This window comes from Anastrepha obliqua, chromosome 2 (genome assembly GCF_027943255.1).
Source record: "Anastrepha obliqua isolate idAnaObli1 chromosome 2, idAnaObli1_1.0, whole genome shotgun sequence".
Taxonomy (NCBI): domain Eukaryota; kingdom Metazoa; phylum Arthropoda; class Insecta; order Diptera; family Tephritidae; genus Anastrepha; species Anastrepha obliqua.
This window is the reverse complement of record NC_072893.1, coordinates 98,161,669-98,177,958: the sequence shown is the minus strand read 5'-3', so window position 1 is coordinate 98,177,958 and position 16,290 is coordinate 98,161,669. Positions and strand designations below refer to the sequence as shown.

General features: G+C 38.6%; 2 protein-coding genes across 2 annotated transcripts; both read right to left on the bottom strand.

The window, feature by feature from the left end:
* Nucleotides 1-1,179: 1,179 nt before the first annotated feature.
* On the bottom strand, nt 1,180-4,636 carry LOC129238678 (N-acetylneuraminate 9-O-acetyltransferase). Its single transcript, XM_054873781.1, has 4 exons — nt 4,310-4,636; nt 4,156-4,252; nt 3,241-3,999; nt 1,180-3,179 (listed from the first exon to the last, which is right to left on the bottom strand). The coding sequence occupies exons 1-4, from the start codon at nt 4,479-4,481 to the stop codon at nt 1,718-1,720; spliced, it is 2,490 nt and encodes an 829-aa protein (XP_054729756.1). The 5' UTR covers nt 4,482-4,636; the 3' UTR covers nt 1,180-1,717.
* A 6,587-nt stretch (nt 4,637-11,223) lies between these two features.
* On the bottom strand, nt 11,224-14,504 carry LOC129238020 (uncharacterized). The gene is made up of 4 exons (XM_054873051.1): nt 14,165-14,504; nt 12,099-14,093; nt 11,859-12,025; nt 11,224-11,801 (listed from the first exon to the last, which is right to left on the bottom strand). Exons 1-4 carry the CDS (start codon nt 14,304-14,306, stop codon nt 11,343-11,345), a joined length of 2,763 nt encoding a protein of 920 aa, XP_054729026.1. The 5' UTR covers nt 14,307-14,504; the 3' UTR covers nt 11,224-11,342.
* Nucleotides 14,505-16,290: the final 1,786 nt, after the last annotated feature.

Sequence of the window (16,290 nt, the reverse complement as noted above, 5' to 3'; positions counted from 1 at the left end):
GACCGCGAACTACCTGAGTGGTGGTCACTCGTCAGTGATTTTTCGAGACCAAATATCAAAGCAGAGGAAAATAAAGCAAGGAGTACCGCAGGGTGGTGTCCTTTCACCCTTGCTTTTTAATTTCTATATTTCGAAACTCCCCCAGCCAGCAAAGGGAGTCTCTCTGGTCTCATACGCCGACGATTGTACGATGATGGCGTCAGGCAATGACATTGATGACCTATGCTCCAGGATAAACGACTACCTCGCCAGCCTTTCTCGCTTTTTCACTGCGAGGAACTTACAACTCCCCCCACTAAATCCACGGCGACCCTTTTTACCACCTGGACAAAGGAGGTCAAGCTACAACTCAAGGTAAAAGTCGATGACACACAAATTCCGACGGTTAACAACCCCAAAATATTACCTTGAGCTACCTTTGACAGCTTGCTCTCCTTCTCAGCGTATACAACCGCTATTGCGAATAAAGTACAGAATCGCAACAAGGTCATCAAGTCGCTTGGGGGCAGCACTTGGGGCAAATACAAGAAAATGTTGTTGTCGACTTTCAAGGCAATAGGCCGACCGGTTCTAAAGTATACTGCGCCTGTCTGGTCACCTGGAACCAGTGATTCACAGTGGACGAAATTTCAGACCTGCCAAAACACCGCATTAAGGGCCGCGACAGGATGTCTTACGATGTCACCGATACAACACCTACACGATGAGGCCCCTATGCTGCCTGTTAAGGAGCATAACAAAATGCTCAGTAAGCAGTTTCTGCTAGGGTGTTACCGCAGGCCTCACCCATGCAGACACCTGCCTGAGCCTAAGCCACATCCCAGGAACGTCAGGAGGCATTTCCTCAACTATGCGGACGAGATCCAAGACAAAACAGACAGACAGCTACTGGATTGGACAGGGTACAAACAGGCCATAAACGGCATTCATCGGGAGACTCTCGCCACCTTCTTAAGCTCCCGACCCCCGAAAGCCGTTATCAGAGTTCAACCACCACCAATCGCAGACGAAGAGCTTCAACTTCCGTTATGTCAGTTGATGGCTTTACTCCAATAAGAGATTTATAAACTGCTACAACAACAACGAACAGTGATAACTAATGAGATGAAACCTACATACGGTAGATGAAACCTTAACGAATATTTAAAAGAGTGGTCGACAATAAATCAAAAATTAATATAAAATCAATCAATTCTGTTCAGTATAATTATTTATTGTTCATAATCAAAAATGTATGTCAGCTATTCCATTGCCTATTCCTGTAAGTACTCATTTACATAATGAACATTTATAATATCGTTTTATTTATGGAGTCATATTTCGTTTTCTTTTCAATTACTTTACTTTCTAACAAAAAAAATTAAGTTTGACTTAAACTAAACTTACAAAGATAAATTAGCATAAGAAACAAGTTTCGTACAGAGCATTAAGCTTGGCGCGTGCGTATTTATTAGTATGTGTACATGTGTGTGTCATATTTACTTCGTATATAAACATTAACAATTGTACGCGTTTTGTGCTTAAATCCTTAAATTGGTTCAATACTAGAAACTTTACTCAAAGAATCGTAGGTCATACTTTCTGTATGCGCCACCAGGTTCAATTGTTCTTAGTAGCTTAGTATTGATAGTTATATTTAAAATTAATATTACTTCTAATTATTTTTATTTGTTCCCTTATATTTCAAGTTCGTTTAGTACAACTTTGTGGGAGATGTTCAAAACATGCCATCCATATGTCCCACCGGAATCAAAATAATCAAAAATATCACGAAATTGCGCATGACCAACTTCCAGTCATTGGGCACTGCATATGGCAACAGCGTTTGTGTTATGCGATGCACTTCGTGCGATGCGCATACGAATATGAAGGAAGTGATAATCATGTTGAGCGTCGGAAAGCCGGGTAAGAGCACCAGCACACCATGACGATCAGCCGCCAACCAAATATGGTACTGGCAAATGAACAACTCTAATGATATGCGACCAAACCATGCAAAGAAAGTGGAGTAGCGAGTGCGCAGTATCCCAGATATGTTGCGCAGCACAATGTAACCCACAATCGGTATGAAGACGATGTATGAATGTATCTCCTCACATTCCTGTTCGTTTCGACAGAGAAAAGAGAATGACGTGTATAAACAAACACTGAGCAATGCAAGCAATGTAACAGTAATGGAGGTGCGTCGCGCAAACAGATTACCATGATTGTTGTCATCAAAGATACTATGCTTTTGTGCGATGTGAAAGCAAGCGGCAAAAATCATACCGAATGTGACAGTGTAACGATCCAATTTCCATTGGTACCACCATTCATGTATGTCGTCATCAGTACTTACGAATAGCGCTTTCCACGGACGTGTCAAGAAAATGCGTTCAAAGAAAACCTCCGACATAAAGAGTATCGTGATTACACTGAAACAGCCTACGAATTTTGCAACTAAATATAAATAATGCAACGGATTTAATTCTACAGATTGAGCACTTATGCGCGGCGGCAGTGATAACACGAAGTATATGACGCACATCCAAAATGAGAGTAACGGCACAAAATAGTAAAATTGATAAGGACGATTCATGCAAAAACATAAAACCACTGTGACGAAATTCAAGTGGAACAACACTTGAAAGAAGCGCACAAAAGCCGAATTGCCACCAGTCTGCCACATGTAACTAAAATGGGAATATCCAGTTATGAACAGGTAGCTACTGATGAGCAATTTAATATGAACATGTATGGAAAGCACACGATGCGCACCAGTCATATAGTAGATCAGCACAACAAGCATAATCCAGCCTTTCAATTCATCTGTCTGATCGCTGTTCAGCACTTTCGTGAAGCGCGATTCTTCGGTAAAAAATATACCTAGTGCGAAAACATAGCCTACAGGTATCCAGAAACTAAATTCAGAATAATATTTGTTTTCCTTCATAAAAAAGTTGGTGCGATCGCACAGGTAGAAGTAAGCCATAATAATGCCAAGCATAGCAAGTGGTATAAAAAAATCCATTATGGGCAAAGCGAGTGAGGATGTCCCATTTGACAAATTACCGGCCGTTGCGGTATTGGCAGTGTGTAGGTCTTTTAAAGTTGGTGGTTGAGAGAGCGGCGTATAGAAAGTATGTCCACGCAGATGCAGTAACCATCGGCGAAGTAACATTACGATGGCCAAGGTAACGCTAAAATATATTGATGCAATAGGTAATTCAAAACGAAATTATGATTTGAAATTGAGCTTACCAGACGCCTAATACGGAGTATGAAACAATTTGCAGATTTGTAAAGGGTTCTGCGCTAGCACAGCACGTTCCATCGTTGTAATTCATATAGTCGTTGCAGTACATATTTATCAATATTTGCACCTCGTGACGCAATCCCAAGCCACTCAATTTGTATCCGTCAACCGCACTATCAACCAGACCGTTAGCTATTTGCCATGCTGCATTCCATACGATGGCATCCGAGTAACGAAATACAGACTGCGCAGCTTGATTCAAACGATCAATATCCGCATTTAATACGGCTTTCCAAGATGTCTTTGTTACTTTATCCTCGTTAATCCGATGTTGCAATTTCCACAATACCTTTGCTTTGTGCTCCACCAACTGATCGAATGGCACAACCAAACGCGTCAAATTTTTTGCATACTGTTTTACAAGTTCTTGTGACACATTCCTAGCAAGGAAATTGCGATAAGTGAATCCAAAAATGAATACCACTGGAAGCTCCTGCGCATCCTCAAATTTGCTTAAGGTATCTAGTAGAGCCTCGTCTACTTGATCGGCGTAGATATATCGGACGCGCATATTCAGCTGGCGTTCTTCGAATTCACCATCTTGTGTTATTGGCAACAACGTTGAAGAAATGTTATCAACACTGCTAGGGCGCAAATGATTTATGAAACTTTGATAAGCCGCTCTCACACTTTCATCGCCAATAAACACGAAGTAGTTGCGATTTCCCCAAAAAGCCAAATAGCGCAGGCAACGGCGTGTATCTCTTTATATGCATGAGTATGAAAATATTGAATATTAAAACCGATTATTTTATATATATATGTTAAAATATCATTGGTAACTTAAGGTACAAAATATAAATCAGACATGTAGGTATATACGATTAGGAAGAGCCACGTAGTTTCTGACGGATACTTACGTTGCAGTATATTTATGCATCATACAGCCGTACGGTTGCCATTCATTTACACCTTTAAAACGGCCCTTAGATAACAGCCACTGACAGGAATCACTGCCTGAAAAAATTATTACCATTTGCATCGATTTGACAATTTTGCCAATCAACTATTTACCATATTGCCAATTCAATATGCCATGATACGCCACAAACCCAAGCACCAGTAAAAGTGCCACCTTTTTGGCATTCGCCGCATTCAGTTGCTGAATGAGATGCTCGGCCTTGGACACCCGAGGTGCTGATATCAAATCACAGTTTAGTGAATTCAATTCTAAAACTTCGCTCATCTCTAAAACACTTTAATGATTCACTTTTCACCTAAATATAACATGCAAGAAAACGTTTATGCATTTTCGTTTCGAGAGAACGAAAATTTCTACTTTTCCACCCGGAAAACTCCTATAATAACAAAACAATGTAATGAAATGAAAATGAATGTGAGGAATCGTTTTTTTTTTTTTTTTTTGTATCATTTGTTTACACACCTTCTGGGGTGTTAACAGCTGATTGGTAGTGCTGACAAAACTACGCAATTTGAAGGGAACAAAAACTAATACGAAACATTATATGAAATAAAGAGTTAAATAAGGTATTTTTGGTTTTGACAAATACACTCCTTTCAGCTTTTGAAAACTAAAAAATATCACGTTGCATTTTTTGAAAACTTTCCCTGAATTTTTATTTTCCGCTAAATAACAACAATCAACACAAAAAAAGATATGTATAGTATACCGTAACTCATCTTTGATTTTATTTAATCGAACGCTTTCCTGTACTATTCTATTTCATTTAACTATTTTAATTTTCGCTCAGTTTTATCATTTATCCCTTAGAAATCAAAAGGGGAACGGTGAAATAAAAGAATTTTCAAGACTTGTTTTAATGGACATTCCATTTAATAATCAAAGAATAGCAGGGATATGCATACCCGTTTCGTTTAGTAGGTATTCGGTAAATTTTGAAGTTAAATGCGTGTTTGAAACTTTTGCTTGGAGAAAATTAATGAGTTCGTTAACAGCATGTTACTTTTATTAACCAAGGATGGAGCAATAACAATAGCTTCTCTGTTCGGCAACAACAAACAAAAAAAAAGGAAACGGCAAGTGTAGTGTATCCGGGCTTATGATGCGTTAAGACCTGCGCATACAGATCGCATCGCCATCGTATGTGAGGCATACCCTACGTTGTCGCACACTTGTGTTTAAATGGCGAACCGCATACGGGTCGTCAGCTACTCGTCATATAGCAGAGTCGTCAAATATCCTGTACGCTTGTAGTTTGTTTTTGATTTTCAGTGCTAGTATTTCAAAATTTCTACGAGCTCCTTGAAAGCATTTTTAGACATTCTATAAAATGTCTGAAATATATAATCATTGTAATCATTTGTGTAAGCAAACGTCTGAAATTTGTAATCATCCTTTTGTAACTTATGGCAGGCGCGTAGCCAGACCTAACCAACTGTACGGGCAGACACTATCGAAGGACGGGCAGAATTAAAAGTTTGCAAAAACAAATAATTAAATGAATATTTGGTTAAAATTATTTGTGTAATAATTTTTTTTTTATAAATTATTTTATTATATAATTAAATAGTTGTAAATAAAATAAATAAGAAAATTTAATTTTCAATTAATGCTTAAAAGAAACATACAAAAAATATTGTTAAGAATAGATAAAACGACAGTCTACGATTTTTGTTATTATTAAATTTTCGGAGAATCATATCGATCATGATTCAATTATTAAATTATTATTATTATTATTATTATTATTATTGAATCATGCATATCGATATTAATTACACGTGTGCGATGCCTTTCAAAAGTTAAGTAGACAGCCATGCGGGCATGGGTCATGGACAGGCGTTGCGGCCTATTAACCCTTTGCGCTCGACGACTTTTTCGTTCGAGTGGAGCAGCAACTCGAGACGATTTTGCGCATATATTACGAGTGTCTTATAGGTAGCATGCAATGAATTTATATACAGATTAACATACGATAACGTTATATTTTAAACCGATATATTGAAGACATATTTTGGCCTTGATCAAGTTGGATATTTACAATTTACCGTAAACTATTCAAGAGAGTTCAAAAATAGAGCTACAGGTGTTTACACAAATACAATAGAAGGAAATTGGACGGCAATATAGAGAGCTTTCCCGTACAGAACCAGAAAACTAAAACTTATAAAATTATATCTCTTTATATTTATGTTAAAAAAAGAATTCTTCAACTGGATTACTAATAGAATTAATAAAGTTTTTAACTTGAATGTTGTTATTTTGTGATGAATTTATATAATTATATTATTCTACTTACTTTATATTCTAAATTTTAGTTTTTATTATGAATAATTCTTTTACAAAGCATTTTTAGAAAATAGGGGATATACTGTTTTTCCCAAGTATACTTTAAACTTCCTATGAAAAGACATAAACAGCTGAGGGACCTATTCATAAACCAATAGTGAGCTTTTATGAACTGGATATAAAGAAATCTAGTCTAAACAAACACTGTCGCCTCTCACTCGCCGTTCGAGTTGCTGCATGAAACATCGTGGCGAGTGAGAGTCGCGACTCGAGCGCAAAGGGTTAATAGCGTTCAATGCCGAAAACGTTGATTCGCAAGTTGCTGTACTGCATCCAAATGTCTCAACAGCTGTCATCGGCTCGAACGTATCACTGAAAGCTTCACGAAATCTGAAAAGTACCTCCAACTTTGTTCAATCGTCAGCCTGTTCCTTTCGATTCTTGAAAAAGTTTTTAACGACTGTCAATTCTTCTTCGCTGGGAACTTTCAAACCTGTAAACATATAAATTTATAAGTGCTAGTAAAATGGAAGGGACAAATTTTGTGTTGAGGGTGAATGTTTCGAATTACGTAGTTCTCTAAAGCTATTCAAATCATCCATTTTGAATTGGCGAATCGCAGTAACTAGCTCTTTGTTCTCTGAGAAGAGTCGCTTGATTTCGTTTATTATAAGATCAAGGCATTCATTGTAAATTCTTTTCTGCTTCTTATTTGACTCTTGTAGGTTCCCATCAGTTGGGCGATTCGCAGAGTATGAAGGTAATCTGGTCTCAGTTATGTAGCTTGGATGCTCAGTTGTTTTAATTTTTCGTTTGGACATTGTGTCGTTCATGGGTTCAGTCATGGCTATGAGCTTATACGCATCTTCCAAAATTAATTAAAATTCCTCCCGGCTTGATCTCATAACTTCAAGTTGTTGAAGAACTGACTCGATGACGTCCAGTCTATCTTTCAAGCTCGCTGTTCGTGACTGCATTGCAGCGTCCCCTGGATGTAAAATCCCCAGAAACTTTTTAGCAAAAACTAAAATCGAAATTCTTCCGTTTTTATGATTGCTTTGATTCCAATACTTTTTGCTCTTTCTTCTCCATTGAACAATTTAGACTGGGTAACTACTTTATCAAGCACTCTATTTATTTCAGGGTAATTAGACAACACAATCTGTGTAATTGCAAAGTGACCGGACCATCGTTGCGGTAGCAATCGCACTATGGTTTTTCCTTCATAGGTTAGGTTAGGTTTGGCAGCCGCATCGCACATAGAGACAACGATGCCACTTAGACCACGAAATGGATCCGTTGTGAAACCGCGGGGGCTGAGCTACATTTCCTTCTCCATATTAAATCATCCTGAGCTTTTGACAAAGCGTAAAGGGTTGTTGATACCTAAAATGTATAGATTATCTATATTCGTTAAGAAGTAGGATTTTAAAAATCGGTTCCTGCTTCTGGCTAGAGCTGGGCATGTGCAAAAAAGGTGTTGAATTGTTTCCAACTCCTCCTCATTTCTGCAGCTACGACAGAAATCATGCGTGTAAACGCCTAATCTCTTTGCATGATTTCCTATGAGACAATGTCCTGTGAGTGCCCCTACTAAGGTCCTGATTTGAAGTCTATTCAGTTTTATAATGCTCTTGGACAGACGTAAATTGGTCTGCCCTACAGTTCCCTGGTATATCTCTGTGGCCTGGAACCCAGCACAAGATTATACGATATTGTTTGGCCATCTCATTTAGAGATTGGCGACAACGTAAGACACTCCTTGATGTTGTTTGGAATGCATCCAGGGCTCGTAGGGCAGCTTGGCTGTCTGATAGAATGCAGATATCCGTTGATGATATTCTGTTTATCTTTAGCCATTTTAAGGCTTCATGAATAGCGTTTATTTCCGCTTGAAAAACACTACAGTGATCCGGTAGTTTAAAGGATTCACTAATAGAAAGTTCTTCGCAAAATAACCCTGATCCTACACCGGTATCCATTTTAGACCCGTCCGTGTAGATCTTAACGGGTGTGTTGGGTGTTAGATCTTCTTCAAACCATTCCAGTCTAGAAGGGATTTTCATTTCATCGTTTGCTAAACTGGCTGCTTCTGCTGGGAAATGAGGACGGATGTCCTTATAACATCCAGCTGGGGCTTTTCCGTCAAATGTGCCGGCACTGCAAACTACCGCCACAAATCAAACCTTAACGGTTACGAGCCCATCGGTGCAACACAACTCCCTCAACTTAGACCCACAACCCTCCTATTCCGATCTTAGTGCGAGAACAAACCAGCAGCTCATGGTTCCCCGCACAGTCTGCCCCGTGTGGCAGACCAGGGTTCCTCGGAACCTGACATTGGTCAAGTGCAATTCTTGCAATAACTGGTGCCACTTTTGGAGTACACGCGACTAAGTTGCCCCAACACAGACAACCTCACGCGTCCCTCCCAGCCCGCGTTACGACATTACTCCCGAGGAGCTTCAAGCTCCTTCAACTTAACTGCAACGGACCCATGAGCAAGGTAGATGAGATAGTTGACTTCATGAGCCGACATGGAGTCAAAATAGCTGCGGTCCAAGAGACAAAACTGCACCTTAGCTCCTGCCTGATTACCATGGATGGCTATAACGTGCACAGAAAGGGATGGCTATAACGTGCGGAAGGAAAGGCCTAGCGTTTATAGTCCACCACCGGTTAGGCGATGCCGAGCTCGAAATATTTATATGAAGGGTGTTTTTTTAGAGGTTAGGTTTTCAAGTTGGCACTCCTTTTTTCGTAGATGGTCTTTTTGACAGCTGTCACTTGATTTATGCTCAGTTTGGTTTGCCATTTCATAATGAATAGACTTACACCTGAACAACGTTTGCAAATCGTGCAAATTTATTACGAAAATAATGGTTCGGTTCGCGCGACGTATCGAAGAAAATTTTGTTTAGCGATGAAGCTCACTTTTGGTTGAATGGGTATGTCAATAAGCAAAATTGTCGCATTTGGAGTGAACATAATCCACAAGCCATTGCTGGGCCGTTACATCCTCAAAAAGTCACTGTTTGGTGTGCTCTATGGGCAGAGGGAATCATTGGTCCATATTTCTTTAAAAATGAAGCCGGCCATAATGTTATAATACAGTCAATGGAGAGCGCTTTAGAGCCATGATTAATGACTTTTTTGTGCCTGAATTGGACGATGTTGATGTGGACGACCTTTGGTTCCAACAAGACGGCGCTACATGCCATACAGCCAACGCAACAATCGATTTATTGAAGGAAACTTTTGGTGAGCGCATTATCTCGCGCCGTGGACCTGTGGCGTGGCCTCCAAGATCATGCGATATAACACCGCTGGACTATTTCTTGTGGGGCTATGTGAAATCGCTTGTCTACGCAGATAAGCCCGAGACGATTGACGTCTTGGAAGAGAATATTCGGCGCGTTATTGCTGACATACGGCCCCAATTGCTGCAAAAAGTGGTCGAAAATTGGGCCTCTCGGCTGGAATTTATTCGAGCCAGCCGCGGCGGCCACTTGCCCGAAATCATTTTTAAAACATAATGGCAAACCCTTATCTTTATAATAAAGCTAAATTCTTGGCCATAACATTAAATTATATACGTTTTATTTCATCTTGAAAACCTAACCTCTAAAAAAAACACCCTTTATATATTACCTGTTGCCCGGCAAGATATCACCCTAAAATTGAAGTGCTCATCAGTGGCGGACTAACCTAGTCAGAAAGATTTTGATTAATTTCAAATATGTCTGCCTAAGTATTCTTACATAATTATATGTTTATTTGATTCAGATCTTTTAATTGACCAGGGTCGTGCGCACGGAGGGGGTTTGGGGGTCGATTACGCCGACGAAATCAAGGACAAAACAGACCGACAATTACTGGACCAGGCAGCGTACAGACAGACAATAAACGACATTCATTGGGAGCTCCCAACCCCCGAATGCTGTAATCGGAGTGCAACCACCACCCATTGCAGACGAAGACCAGGAGCTCTGGGTATTACGCACAATTACGTTCTAGGTATTGTAGCAGGTTAAACACCTACTTATCCAGAATCGACCCCGACATACATAACATATTTCCAGCACGTGAAGGCACCCCGCACGACACTAACGACCTTTTCACATGCCCTTTAAAACCCACTTCTCTAACACCCCTCTCTCTCTAGACCCAACCTGTCGAAACAGCATGTTTCCTGAGCCTACCTTTAGATGAGCCTGACGAAGACGACCGATTATATACAATACACTGATGGGGCTTCTCTTACTGCTACAACAACAACAACATCAAGAGCTTCTGCTTCCCCGAGAGTCCCGCGTAACATTGGCACAATTATGTCCTCGATACTATAGCGGGTTAAACTCCTCCTTATCCAGAATTGACCCCGACATACTAAACATATGTCCAACATGTGAAGGCACTCCGCACGACACTAACCCTCTTTTCACATGCTCCATCAAACCCACTCAATTAACACCCCTTTCCCTCTGGACCCAACCTGTCGAAACAGCAAGTTTCCTGGGCCTACCGTTAGATGAACTAGACGAAGATGACCGGTAATTACACTACACTGACAGGGCAAAGATACTGCTACAACAACAACATAGGATGTAAAAAACGAATACTAAAACTAAGCCGAGCAGTTAGTTTCTGAAAAAGGTACACAGTTAACTTTAACTGAGTATTAATAATTAATATTGCCGCAAAAGTAAAACAATTTTTTTTAACAAAATTTGTATTCAGCTCATAGTTCAAAATATATGTCGGTAAAAAAAGAAACCTAAGTATAACATAGAAAACAATTGTTTGCTTGCAGGAGCAATAGCGCAGATATAAAAATTAAATCAGTAATTCAGTTATCAATGCTTGAAATTTTTCCAAAAACACTTCTTTTCCTTGACAATCCTTCATACTGCCGACGAACTTCCGCACCGATTTTATAATAGAGTCATCGTCTTTCAACGGATGTGCACAATACTGCATAATATCAAGTAGTAATGAACTGAAGTTTAAAAACCCCTCTTCATATAGCTCTGGTGGAGCAGAATCAATTATTTTTAGCACTTTCAGCATTAATTTTTCAATTTTTTTCGTATGGTTCTTCAATGGTGGAAGCACGAATTTCAATACAATATTGGCATAATTTGTAAGACAGTGACGATAATTATTAATTGCATTCGAGTTATCTGTTTCAACGACCACGCCACTTAAAATTATCATCACATCGGATATGTGCGGCAAAAGGCGTTCACTACGGGCCAGCCATTCAGTCTCTTTCATGGTACAGCGTACATAATTCTAAGAGGAAAACAATATAATAAAATGGGAGCATTGTATATAATTGTTTTGCATTACAATAATAAGGAACATCTCAGCTTCAGACTTATCTTCAATCTCCAAACGTATGAGAAAGCGATCAAAATCTACGGGAGGCTGATCAGGCGATTGTGAGAATTTTTGGAAATAATACTGCGTGATTGGGCGATATGAATCTTTAATAACCTTCGTAATCCACTTCCGATCTACATTAAATACATTATAGCAATTAATTAAAAACCATAAAAAAATGTACCAAAAATAGGAAGTAATATTCACCTTTTTCTGTTGCCACAGGTAGAAACCGCTTTGATGTGTATTGTATAAATTGTATGCACTCACGTACCACCTCGTCACGCTCATCTGTATAAGTGATAAGATCCCAACGCGTTTTATCCATAACTTGCGCAACCATTAGCAGCACTGGCGCCGTCACTTCACCAAAGGCTAAAGGCTTATTTGATTGGGTCTCACCGCGTACAGCAATGAGATTCAGTGCCTTCATAATAGGCAGCAAATGACCAAACCATTGAGCATCCAACTGTTGATTGACATTGTTATTCATGAATTTTTTTAAGAATTCCGTTTTACGCGTAGGATGATATAAAGTAAAAAAAATTTCGCATAGTAGCTCTGGAAAATTTTTCTGTTTAAGCTTATCCTGATCATGCATTGCATTTTCAAGTAATTTATCAAAGTAAATATTTGAGAAGGGTTGACATTTTTTTACGGTCGCACAAAAGGTGCGCACATGCTCCAAATTGTGGCAGGCACACTCAAAGAAATTTGTCCACATATGAGCGGGATTTTCAAAGCAGAGTATGAGGAACTGTTGAAAGTCAAAAGAATGCGCATACTTATTGAGATACTCAGTAATACGCCTTTGATAGTCATCCTGACAACAAACACATGCGGATTTGCCAAATGTTTTCACTTGGTATTCCAACAACTGTAATATATCCTCATCTTTAAAGTTTTGTAAGCTCAAAAGTATCAGTGACGTCAATTGTTCAAATTCGCTGGTATCGAACTGCATGTTTTCGGAATTCTCCCCATCGCCATCACAGTCTTGAGCTAATTGCAATAACTGTGATGATTGTTGGATGAATTGTAACGCTTGTTGACAATTGTCCGGAGTCATAAGCTTAATATTTTCTTTTATAGCCTCTAGACATTCATCACTGCCTAAAGCTATCGAGCGGTTGAAGAGTTCATTAAACCAATCTTTTTTAACATGTGGCGGCGACTTTTCCTCCAAGTTATGTAAAATTTCTCCCAACTTCGCACTTTTAATGGTTTCTTCGAGTGTTTTCGGTTTGATAGCGAGCAACTTTAATTGTGTTACCACGTCATGTTCCAATTGTGGATTGGCTTGGATTCGTTGGCCAACTTTATAAGTCATTTCACCAATGTCCAATTGTAACGTCGTGGTAGGTGTGACATCTACTTCTACCCAATACATGAAAACGTCAATTTTAACTAACATTACATTGTATTGTAGAGAGTTAAGTAGTGCTTTTATAATTTTCAACTGTTGTTCTTTAAGTGCTACTGATAGCTGAGCTGCTTCTGTAGCGTTTACCTGTGGACATATTTCTTGGCAAATTTCATAAATTTCTAAATCAATGCCTGGTGTGGCGGTTTCCGGCAACTCAAACAAATCAAATGCAAACAATGTCATTTGAAGCAAGTGCTTCAAAGCGAAACCCGAGTAACGAAAGTACTGCAGTTTAGTGAACTTTTTAAACTTTTCACAATCTGGTGTGTAGAATTGACGCAGAAGATTGACGCTATAGTCATATAATTTACCAAAGATAGTTTTTTTATCTACCATATCAATCTTACGATTTTCAGAACGCGTAACGCTAAGAAGCAGAGCACGCATTAATTGCTCTACTTTCTCTAAAACCTCATAAGGATCTTCGACGAATTTCATTGAGTCGGCTGCAGTTTCGAAATACTGAAAAGCAAACCAACAAGGTGTGTACGAAAGTACTTCATAGAAAAATTGATCCAACTGCAGCTCCCAAACGAGTGTAACTAACAAGAATTTGGGTAGAAGAGGGCATTGTTCCAAAACATGTGCAAACGTGGGATCTTCGCGCAAATTGTATTTATAAGTTGCATCTGTATTGGCAAACAAGAACATCATCACTTTGCGTAGCTTTTGATGTGCCTTAGGCAATGGTTTTTTATCTTCAGGTTCGCTTAGCTCATGCTCGATAAATGCTTCCTGCAACCGACGAACTAGTTCATTGATGAATAAGTCATTACCTGCGAACATTTTAATGGAGTTAATAAATTTTCTTGCTTCATCTGGTACCTTGAAATATGGTCTTACTTACCACCACGAAAATGCACTTTATTGAACGGCTTTACATGCTTGTTACAATGTACCAACACTGATTTGATCTCATCAAATTCCTCGCAATAGTCCATTGCAAATTCTACCTCAAACAATTTAAGTGTTTTATGTAAGTTTCGCATTTGTACAAAATTTGTCCAGATTCCTCAGATTCATAATTTGTTACTTGAGTGAATAAATGATTGCTCTGAATATACAAGACTGAAGGTGATAGGGATGTTCATAAAAGATGGATGTTTCTAAAAACCGGTTTTTTTATTTAGCTAATATAATAATAGGCCCCTTTTATTCGCCAAGACTCAGCAAGTGGCGAATAGATGAAGCAAATGGCCACATGTTGGCAACGCGGGAAGAGAACTGCCTTAAATTACATGTGTCTAATGAGCTATAGCCAAGGCGAATTTATTATAGGTGACAGCATTCACCCAGCTCAAGGCGAATTTATTACAGGTGACAGCAAACACATATAAGTAAAACCCTACATGTATTTGTTGTTGCGTTTGGTGCAAGCATCATGTCAAAATCAGCAAGCAAATGTAAACATACGAATGTAAACATACCAATACATACAAACAAAGCATATCATTTTAACGTAAGCCATCCCTACGGCGAAAAATTCAGCTGGGTGAATGCTGTCACCTTATTAAATCCACCTTGACCCAGCAGTAGATATGGCTTACGTCAAAATCATATGCTCTGTTTGTATGTATTGGTATGTTTACATTTGTATATTTACATTTGATTACTGATTTTGACGTGATGCTTGGACCAAACGCAACAACAAATACATGTAGGGTTTTACTTATATGTGGTTGCTGTCACCTATAATAAATTCGCCTTGGCTATAGCCATACTCACTAGCGGCGAATTTAATCGACAACATTGTTGTTGCTTTCGCATGCAAATTTTTCGTCAAGTTAATCAAGCATAGAAATAGCGAGCAGAGAATGCCGAATAGAAGAGGCCTAATCTTTAACATTTTTTTTTAATTTTGGGATTAATCATCTTTTTTCCTCTTAAAAATTCGGTTTAAACCCTTTATTTGTGCAGCATAGTTATTTCGAGTATAGAATTTTAACTTTATGGCATAAATGACTGGATGCGCAATTCTCTCATTTTATGTGATAGCGTGCGCAAGAACTCGTTTGAGTACTTAGTAGCATAATAACAACAACAAATTACTGGGCACTGTAGACAAAGTTGCTGCATTGGTTGTCTTATAATACGTTCCCATATAAGTAGATTATCTACTTTTTCGCACATAACTCAAAGTCCGTAATTAAAAAGTGAGATTTCCCATACAAAATTTCTCTCCCAAAATCTGAGATTATAAAAGAATCCTACATAATAACCATACTTTTTGGCATGCAACCCTGTGTTTTCTGTGTTATCGATAATTATTATTACGAATGTAAAGTGAAACATCAAAATAAAAACTAAATGAAATGAACGCTGGCAAAGAAAACATATCTGTAAACATAATTCTAATGAAATGTTTGTTAAATATTATTAATTATGGACTCACTTTACAGAAAAAACGTGTGTCCATAAACGTATGTCCTCTTATTACTTATTATAAAATGTAATACAGAATTTTCCATGCGTATTACTGCTATAATTTTTGAAACCTCAGTAAACGTCGCATACGGATTTCCTCCAACTGTTTATTATTAGCAGACAATTGCGCAATCAAATTAGGTGTTCCCTCTTCTTGTATTTTCTTCATATCGGTAGTAATAATTAAAGAAACCAAAAACACCGAAATATTCCACCAAAATAATTTCTACATATGTAGAAAATCGTTTCACAACTATTGGCAGCTGATTGTCAATTTTGCAGGTAATCTGCCATATGTGAACGGGTAGATTAATTTGGTGGATTTATTGGTGATTAATGCATATGTGAACGTACTTTTACGTAAGGGTTCTGCCGCTGAAATTCTGCAGAAGCCGATAGGGGTAACTATGACACTGTAATGACAGTAATAGGAAGGCATTACGCGAGTAACCTCAGGCAGCAAATGTTCCAGATGGAATAACGAAACACAACACAACTTCGTGTAGATGCACCCCTGCTTATATACATGTGCTTAACAGCTATCGTAGT